The sequence below is a fragment of the Malaclemys terrapin genome, chromosome 13, assembly GCF_027887155.1.
Source record: "Malaclemys terrapin pileata isolate rMalTer1 chromosome 13, rMalTer1.hap1, whole genome shotgun sequence".
NCBI classification, from domain to species: Eukaryota; Metazoa; Chordata; order Testudines; family Emydidae; genus Malaclemys; species Malaclemys terrapin.
In genome coordinates this window covers 43715208-43725439 of record NC_071517.1, presented here as the reverse complement: position 1 = coordinate 43725439, position 10232 = coordinate 43715208, and the positions used below count along the sequence as shown (strand labels likewise).

Here is a 10232-nt window from a genome sequence, read left to right as displayed (position 1 = left end):
GGCGGAGTTGGGGCGGGGCCAGGGCCCCCGTAGAGTGTCCTCTTTTTTCAGTGTTGAAATATGGTAACCCTAAGATGTACATCAGCTGGGGTTCCGGTCCCTTTGACTTCAATGGAGCTATGGCTGATTCACACTCTGGTCCCAGATGTGCAGCCATCTGATATTACATTTATAAGTAAACGTACTGTAGATATTTCAGAGACTGAAGACTCTTTACTTTCCAGATCAATCATGCCGCAGTCTATAGCAGGAAAGCTGCTTTCTGGCAGAGCCATTTGAATTCACTGCTGCAGACGTCAAAATTAACCGTATTCCTTTTTAACGCTCCACAGCTGTTGTTTTCAGCCTGTCTTAATCCTGGGACCCTGTGGAATGAAGCAGAAAGTCCCTGTCAGTTTGTTTTGACTGATTAAAGAGAGCCTGTAGCAGCTCTTCCTCGTGGGGTGTCAGGTTGTAGTTTCTTCTTTCATCTCCATATTCCCCCCGCCCCCAGCTCCATTGTGAGAAATGGGTTGGTCAGTTGGAGTCCTGGAGAACCCGTGTCCATGTTACCAAATCTTAAGAAAACCAATTGACCCTATTATGGGTGAAACTTGGGTGTTCAGGCCACAAAAGCCGAGCCGTCCCCCATGCTTATGCTGTGGTTCTCTCTCCCGCTAGTGGCTGCATGACAGATATTAGGAGTCTGAGACCGACTTTAAACTAATCTACATGCGTCCTTTAGCCCCCGCAAGTGACTTGTGCTTTTCAGACACACAGGCCATGAGTTCAATACCTGCAACGCCCCAGGAATGTTGACTTGCAGAAGCAATTAAAGTACATGCCTAGTTGATGCTAGCAGAACAAGACCCTTTATTTATACAGCCAGGAATACACCCTCAGCACTGGGTTAGCCCCAAATACATGCTAGCCCGGCTTGCATCCTGCCACCTACCTTTTATTTCTTCCCAGGTCACCTGTCCCATCGATGTCAGCAGCTACACAGCTAAGTAACCACTATAGAGCTGTCAAATCTTAGGAACGAAAAAGTGAAGTCCAGGGATTTCCTTATACGCACCCCCAACTCCTCCATACCCCCTCCCCCAGTGGTCAACTAGTTTTGTAGTGTGGCCAATTTAGTCGTTTTCCAACCCCCGGTACATTCGAACACCCCCTCTGATTTCAAGTCCTGGGGAAATCCCTGGAGAAGTCTCCAAATTTTCTGTGAAACAACATTTTTCATCCTTTCGACTCTTATGTTCTATTACACTAGCAGCAGTCGCACGGCTGTGGGAATTGGGCCAAGTAATCCAGCAGCTGGGGCCTCTTAGTCCAAAGTAAAAGGATCCCCAGGCAGACTTGCAGCAAGGTGTGAATGACGACGAATATCCTTATTTCAGTTCCTGTGTAGACAGGCCCTGGGGTGTTAACTGAAGTGGTCAGGGCTCGAGCAGCAGGGCTGTAACTTCACTTTCAGGACCAGATTGTGTCTCTTAGGCACAGAGCTACACAGGGTGTGCTGCAGAGCTGACTGTCCCGGGGGGGCACCAAGATGCATTATGTCTTAGCAAGAGCTCCCAATACCTATGGGGAACGTTCAGGGCCGGCTCCAGGCACCAGCTTACCAAACACGTGCTTGGGGCGGCCACACCAGAGAGGGGCGGCACCTCCGGCTCTTCCGCGGCAATTTGGCTGGTAGGGGGTCCCTCACTCCCGCTCGGAGTGAAGGACCTCCCGCCAAAGTGCCGCAGATCGCGATCGCGGCTTTTTTGTTTGTTTGTTTTTTGTTTTTAGGGGGTGGGTGGCTGCTTGGGGTGGCAAAAACCCTAGAGCCGGCCCTGGGAACGTTCCCCCTGCATCACCTTTTAGGAAGATGCAGCAAGCTCTCTCCTCTTCGGCTGGCCAGCTCCGCCTCCTTCATTGTGGCTACAGCCCTGAGGGGTGCTGGCGGGAGCAGTGGTACTCGGGAACAGGAGAGCCTTATGCCTGGCTTCTGTGCAGGGGACCACAAGCGGTGGAAGGCAAAGGTTGGTTGATCGTTTCTTCTCTGTCCCTTCCCTTCCCTTGTGCATCTGTCAAGCCTTTAGTCCAAAGAGCAATAGGTGAGTTCTGCAAATTGTGTGCACACCCACTGGGCACCCCAGAGCTTTCATTTACCTGTGTAAAGGAATGTTTGCACATGGAGATTGAGGAACGTCCATTCATGAGCATCAGCATCAGAACTACATGCACAGTACCCATTTATGCAGGTAAATATGGACACGGAAATAGCGTCTTTCTGAATTTGGTGGTGGCAGATCTGGTCAGGCTCCCCCTGCTGGCGGCTCACCAGATTACTATGAGAGGATCCAAAGGGATAGCCATGTTAGTCTCAGGGGGTAGCCGTGTTAGTCTGTATCTACAAAAACAACAAGGAGTCTGGTGGCACCTTAAAGACTAACAGATTTATTTGGGCATAAATATACTCACACATGAAAAGATGGGAGTTGTTAGCATTGACCTTCCACTTGGTAAGGCAACTCCCATCTTTTCATGCGCTGTGTATTTATACCTTCCTACTGTAATTTCCACTCCATGCATCTGATGAAGTGGGGTTCTAGCCCACAAAAGCTTAGGCCCAAATAAATTTGTTAGTCTCTAAGGTGCCACAGGACTCCTTGTTGTTTTTGTGAGAGGATCCAGGCCCTGAATCCCCCACTGTGCTTTAAGCTTCCCTGGGTCTCAGCAGGCCATACGCGCCGATTCTGTGGGTGCTTTGAGGCTGGAGCACCCAAGGGGAAAAATTAGTGGGTGCTCTGCACCCACCGGCAGCCAAGCTCCCCTCACCTCCTTCTCCTCCTCCTCCTCCTCCTCTGAGCGCGCTGCATCCCTACTCCTCCGCCTGCCTCCCAGCAATCCCCCCCCCCCCATAGCCGCCGCAAAACAGCTGTTTGGCAGCATTAGCATGCTCCGGCAGTGGGGGGAGGAGCGGGAACATGGTGCGCTCAAGGGAGGAAGTGGGGAAGAGGCAGGTCCAGAGTTGGGATTTGGGGAAGGAATTGAAAGGTTGACAGGGAGAGGGCGGAGTTGGGGCAGGGACAGGGCCGGCTCCAGCTTTTTTGCCGCCCCAAAGATAAAGCCGATCAGTGGCACTTCGGCTCAATCGCGCCGCTTCATTCTTCGCTCCCTCTTTTCCTCTTCGAAGGCACTTCGGCAGCAGCTCAAAGAGGAAGAGAGGGACTGAGGGACCCGCCGCCAAATTGCCGCTGAAGACCTGGACGTGCCGCCCCTTTCCATTGGCCGCCCCAAGCACCTGCTTCCTTCGCTGGTGGCTGGAGATGGCCCTGGGCGGGGACTTTGGGGAAGGTTTGGAATGGGGGCGGGGAAGGGGTGGGAAGAGGTAGGGCAGGGGCGGGGCCTCATGGAAGGGGGGGTCGGGGCGGGGACTGAGTGGGGGGTCGAGCACCCGGGGGAAAGAGGGGAAGTCGGTGCCTATGCAGCAGGCTGCAGGTCTGTTGTCTCCCTGGGTCTCGCTGGCTCATTTCCTGGGCACCTGCACTCTCAGTCTGCCACCCCTGCTTGGAAATGGAGCCCCTCAGCCCCCCCGCCCTAGCAACCCGCAACTAGCGCGAGCAGTTTAAACACACCCTCTGCCAGTATTGCACCAACGGTCTGAGCCTCCAGTCCCAGGTGACTGTGTAACATTCTCAGAGGACACAGGGCAGTTGTAGGGTTGCCAACTCTCCCGGACCGGAAGCCATTTTGCAGCAACAGCGTCCCTATTTGCATCAATGTCCGGGAGAGTTGGCAACTCTAGGCACTTGTGAAGTGTGAAATGCACAGACAGGCTTGGCACAGAATTCGAACGGCACTAGTGCCCTCTGCTTCAGACAAAGCACAAGCCAGAACAGATCATTTAGCAAACAACCAGCACGCCATGCCCTTCACTAGCTCCCCCTTCCCTCGGGAATCCTTGCGGGGTCTGTGCTATGGAAGGCGGGGGTCCCTCTGCCCCATCAGCTGATAGAAATCATAGAGCTGGAAGGGACTTTGAGAGTGCGCGCACACACACACACACACACGCACACACACTCGCTCTCTCTCTCTGTGCTGAGGCAAGCAAGAGCAATCACACAGAATGGCTGATGAGGATGAGAGGTCAGCTCCTGCCCTTTCATAACCTTCCAGACCCTCTGTCTTATAAGCTTAACATGTAAGAATGTGATTCCAACCCCTCCCCAACAGGTGACCTCATTGCTGGGCAACCTCTCCTCTGCTGAACTAGTTCCTCAGGGCAGGGACCAGCCTCTTGTCCAGAGCAAGTATACGTCCGTGGTCAGGCACTTAAGTGATTGACCCTCTTTTGCATGTCCTTTGTCCCCCCCCACCACCATGCCTTGGATTTCCAGTTCAACCTGGAGGCAAACCCACAAAAAGATGACAACTAGCTCCCCGCAACCCCCCATTTAAAATGCAGTTTGCAGCTTGGTAAAGATACCGGGAATGTGCCTAATCTTGCTCAAAGTCCTAAATTGGACAGACGGATTCCACGAAATGTCACCGATGCAAGGCTTAAGTAAGCTGCCGTTTCAGAAGTGGGCAGGCTTAGATTATCACAGCACCTGAGTCACAGGTGAAATCCATTCCAGTGACCTACATTGTGTCGCTCAACTGCTACGAGTCCCAGAGGAGCTGGTGTGGGACACGCCGCATGGTCTGAACCAGCAAATTACATGGCATGGCATTTTCTAAGCATGAAATAGTAAAACTCAGGAGACACTCACAGTTCTTCGTGGACAGGGGCACCGTCCAGCCAGGTCCACTTCCTTTGTGTAGAGTTAAATGTTAATCCAATCCAAACAGCATGGTCAGCTGGTAGGACAGGCTGCAGGGAATTCTGCAATAGAAGTGGCTGGGTGAATGTATTGCTCTAGAAGTCTTTTATGTCTGCCCCAGCGTTAGCAGCACATGGAATTAGACAGACCCCGAGATGCTGCAGTGCAGAAAAACCTAATGGCAATAAACCAGCACAACACACTGTGCTGGACAAAGTCGCTCGACTTCTCTGGGCCTCAGTTTCCCCTTTGTGAAATGGGGATAATGAGCCTTTGTTTGACCGTCTGATCTATTTGGATAGTAAATTCTTTGGCTCAGGGACCATGTTTACCGATGGGCACAGCCAGCTCCCCATGGAATGAGGCCCCCATCCTCCCTGGGCCCACTAGTTGTGCTCCCTGAATGGAAATAGATAATGATGAGGAGGATGATGGTGACATTATTATTCATAATAGATCTGGAATCGTAGCTCTCTGAGCTGCTGACCTGTAAACAAAATATCTGTAACTCACTGGTGGGGTTGGAACCACATTCTTACCAGTTACCTTTTCATGGAGGTGCCCAGCAGGTCCTTAGATAATTATTGTTATTTGTGCCTTGGTAGAATTTGGGAACACAGGACTGGTCAGACGAGATCAGACCCTGGTCCATCTAGCCGAGTGCCCTGTCTCTCACAATGGCCGGCACTGGCTGTTTCAGAGGAAGGCGTAAGAACTCTGCAATAGCAGACACAGGACGATCTCACCCCACCCTGGTTCCCATCCTGATCTCTAGTAGATCGATTCTAGGTCTCTAACAGATCAATGGCTTCAGCCCTGCAGCGGGAGGTTTACTGTCCTGTACAAAGCTCTTCCAGCATTAACTGAGATCTCTGGGTATTTATTATCCACATTAGCTTCCAATCTCTTTTTGACTTTTATTTTTGAGCCCCAATCAATTACCTGGACCCCATTGTGCTAGGTCATGGGGTGGTTCTCGAAGTGTGGGTCAGGCGGGACCCCAAAGTGGGTTGCGACCCCATTTTAATGACTTGCTGTGGCCCGAGGGCTTCAGCCCGCAGAAGCCGTGCTCAGGCTCTGGCCCTCCCTATCTGCCTGGGGAGGGTGCACTTGGGCTTTATCTCCATCCCCACTCCCCCACCCGGGGGCATGTAGTAATTTTCGTTGTCAGAAGGGGGTCACGGTGCAATGAAGTTTGAGACCCGCTGTATAGAGACACGTAACAAAGAGAACAGAGACGTGATGAATGGCTCTCTCTGTGCCCCGACATAAAATGTACGTTACCATCTGTTCCCGATCCTGGATCACCAGCATTTGAGATCCCTTCCTTGAACAGTCGTCGTGGCTCTTGCTCCAGCTGTCAGCCTCGTTCGAAAGCCAGTAGCACTTGTCCCCGTGCAGCACCCAGTCCCTGGGGCAGAGTTTGCACCTGGAGCCACCTGCAGCGGGCAGTGGGAAGAGGTGGAGATCATTAATGCTTCTGCAGTTTCTGAACACTGAGGGATTCTTTCAACTGCAGAGTCAGAGAAATCTCCTAGAGCTAATCCCTGCAGCCTTTCCTGGGGGCTGGCCTGTTCTCCCCTCCTGGCTAACCCACCCTCCTCCCAATTCCCTGAGCTGAAATCGGGTAATTTGTCAGTAAACCACTGCCGAGAAAGCATTAAAGACACAGCGCACTGCAGCAGAGGAAACAGAACAAGTCTTTAGTGCCTGGTGCTGCCAAATGGCAGGGATATGTTGAATAGGCCAGCGTGACACCCCCCATATCAGTCCTCAACAGCAATAGAACCACAGAGCTTGAACGCTAAAAGCACACCTCACTTGGACTAAAGAAGCAGCTCCCTTGGCTAGTAGCAGTAGTAGACTCCTATCCTTATATGTGGAACAGCCACTAGAGAGAGACACCCATAGCTCATAGTTCAGAAGTGGGATTTCATAACCTTCCAGACCCTCTGTCTTATAAGCTTAATAAGCTCACCGAACCAGTGAGTTATGCCAGTGAATGCAGTTGGGGCTCACACAGCACAGCGGTGAGTGGGTCAGGCAGCAGTCCCTTTGCGATGCAGGTGTGAAGTGGGTCACAGTGAACTGCAGTTACCTGCTGAGCTTATCTGGGCCGGATCACACAGACTCTGCTTTAGACGAGAAAACAAGTCCTCCAAGCTGGCGTTGTGTTCTCCTCCACTTCCGGTTTGCTGAGTGACACCGTCGCTTTCCGCGGGGTTTCCTTTCGGACAGGGGCTCTGACAAACTTTGTAACAACATCCTGTAAAAGATAGTCCGGGATGGGAACATTGAGAGCACAGGGCTGTGATAGATCAGTGATAGAGGAGTGACACTGGCTTAGTTGACACACAGACTTGCGCAGTTTAACGTAATCAGTTTTTAAATTAGTGTAAAAGGCTTAAGAGTTGCTTATCTTGATTATGATTACATCTCTTTTAACACGATGTGGCCCCTATTGTGCGCGCAATTATACTGACACAGGAGTGTTTGTATCAGTTAATTCACAGCAATGTTAACACTTTTATATTGGTAGAACTACATCCACATTAGGGCTTACACTGGTTCAGTACATTGGGTCCAAATATAACCCCAGACTCATCAGTGAAAAGGCACAGGTGAAAAATGGCCAAAGCCCACAATCTGTTTCCCTAGAAGCCATTTATTTCACTCGATCACTGCATCAGTTACATCAGGGCACTCAGAGCAATTGGTTCAGGCTCTTTTCAGACTCAGGCAGTTATCCCTGCATTGATTATACCTGAGGCACTTCCCTTTCTCAGAGCAATTGGCTCTTTTGTAGACTAATTATACAGCTTTAACTGTTAGAATTGCAACGTCTGCTGTCATTAAATAATTATTGTCTGCCCACTGTTGTCCTACCACCCCATAATTGCCCACAAATGTGAACATTTAAATAGATACAAATACAAAAATCTTAAAACCCATAATTTTGAAAGTTTAACTTGATAAAAATAGAAAAAAGTGTTTAAAAATAAACACTGATATTCTTTGTTGAAATTATAAAAAAAATAATTTCAATCTGCCAAGCCTAGTTATACTGGTGCTTAGCTAGGGTGTTAGAACCCTAGAAATCTACCTACAACAGATTGGATTTCATAGATTTAAAAGATTAGTTGGGATCCCGGACACTTACCCCAGGCGCCCAGTGCAACCACTAACGTCTGTATGATACAACAGGCCCCCAAAGCTCCTAGGGCGATTTTGTAACAACGGGCACTCGTAGGAGACCCTGGAAGATGAAAGATTTAGTGAAACATCATCGCTAATTAGTTAACTCCAGCAAAGTGCTTTGAATAGGAAAGATGCTAAAGCAGCAGTAAATGTTATTATCGGCCCTGAATCTTAGTTCCAAAATTCTCCCTGAGGCCAACCAGCATGTTGCCAGATGACACTGGAGATTGGGGTTTAATTCCTTGCCGGGCCACAGATTCCTTGCTTCATCCCAGGCAACTTCACTCAATCTCAGACACTGCGGTGATGAGCGCGGGGTTGGAACCGAGTAGAATCTCGGGTCTCATTGTCCACTATCCTCTCTTAGGCTGTAAATACTTTAGGGGCGGGACTTCTTTCTGGTTATGTCTGTACAGCACCTGGCACAAAAAGGTCCCGATCATGGATGGGGTCTCTAGGCACTATTGAAAAAGAAAGATGAAATAATAACAACAATAATAAATGCTACTGTCAGCTCCAGCGGCAGGTCGGTAAGACTGTCATTTTAAATTGAGATTTAAAAAATTAGTCTGCAAAATTATTTCAGCGGGAAATACTGGAAATCTGCAAACCTAACTCGGACCTGAAAAGAGGATTTCTTCAATACCAGAATAATAATTGCACATCTAGCACCAGCAATACCAGAGTCCAGACTCAAGTAACAATTTTTTCAGACTGCCTCTTTCTACTCCAAAGTATTGTCTGTACAGTCAGGGGAGATGCCCAAGGTCACAGATCCAGGATTAGAACCCAGATCTTTCACTCGCTAGACTACACAGCCTCTCATCTCCAGGGAAAATGCTTTCTACTCGTTCCTTCCTTGAAATCTCTGGAATAAAAACCCAGATCTCAATGGCGGAATGTCTCAAACTGAAGACATTCTATGTCAATACCTGGGCCTCCATCTGGAGACGGACAGGCTGAGTTTCCCCTCTTCGGCCGGAGGTTCAATACTGTGTAACCTTCGTCATCCTCCATCTTCCCCAAACTCAACGGAACTGCATCTTCATCAAGCAAACAGACCAAAATGAGAACTAAGTGCCCACAAGAGTGAAACTGACCCACTGCAGCCTTTACGAGAAGTTCTCACAGCTTCTTGGCCCTGTGAGACCACACAGGAAATTTAGATTTGTGGGTTGAAACATGCTGCCCAATTCTCAGGTCCAGCTGAGTGGAGCTCTCGTGTCGGACGTATTCAGTGCCCCTTGTTTGTGGTTCAGAAACATTTTTGAACAGAAAGTGGCTTTTTTTCTAGTTGCAAAACTTCATGGGAAATGTTCATTTCTTTGAAAGTGTTTGCGGTTATTTGACAAAAAAAGGCGCTTTTCTGCTTTTTTCTTCCCCTTTCTCTCTCTTGTTTTATCTTTTTACCATTTTACCTCTGAAAAAGGAGGAAAAAAGAGAAGGGGAGAAAGCTAGAGAAAGCGGGAGTGGAACTAAAACTTTTTTTCCCCTCTTATAAAAAATATTATTATTATTTTGTAAAAAGACCTGGAAAAAACACGCCACCTTTGTACTCCACGGCCCCAGAGCCTGCCTTCCCAAGTGGTTTGCACTGGGCCAGCTACGGCCCTGTAATCGGGGTGTTTCTCCAGTACAGAAACTAGGGGTCACCCAATGAAATTAATGAGCAGCAGGTTTAAAACAAACAAAAGGATGTATTCCTTCACACAACGCACTGTTAACCCATGGAACTCCTTGCCAGAGGATGTTGTGAAGGCCAAGACTATAACAGGGTTCAAAAAAGAAGTAGATAAGTTTATGGAGGGTAGGTCCATCAATGGCTATTAGCCAGGAGAGGCAGGAATGGTGTCCCTAGCCTCTGTTTGCCAGAAGCTGGGAATGAGCGACAAGGGATGGATCACTTGATGATTCCCTGTTCTGTTCATTCCCTCTGGGACACCTTGCATTGGCCACTGTCAGAAGACATGATACTGGACTAGATGGACCTTGGGTCTGACCCAGTCTGGCCATTCTTATGTTCAGGTAAAGCCTCAAACCAGGTAGTGATTGTGGTCCAAGGCGCCATTATATCAGCTGGGGTTCACCAGATGCAGCATCTCTTGGGCCACATCTCCCCTGCCCTGGATCACCCTCAATGTCAAGGGGAATATAGAGACATCTACGCCAGCTCTGCCTATGGCACTGTTAGGAGTATCTCACAGTCTCTATTGTATGTCTCCTCACAACATCCCTGTGATG

The 10232-nt window shown here is 49.3% G+C and overlaps 1 protein-coding gene across 1 annotated transcript in view; it reads right to left on the bottom strand.

Moving 5' to 3' along the window:
• Positions 1-241: 241 nt before the first annotated feature.
• LOC128848467 (killer cell lectin-like receptor subfamily F member 1) overlaps positions 242-10232 on the bottom strand; it is an 84676-nt gene continuing 74685 nt past the window's right edge. The window contains exons 5-8 of the mRNA XM_054048485.1: positions 6892-7020; positions 6078-6232; positions 4743-4855; positions 242-365 (exon numbers count right to left, since the gene is read on the bottom strand). Coding sequence (XP_053904460.1) covers positions 242-365; positions 4743-4855; positions 6078-6232; positions 6892-7020 — 521 coding nt within the window. The remainder of the gene's footprint in view (positions 366-4742; positions 4856-6077; positions 6233-6891; positions 7021-10232) is intronic.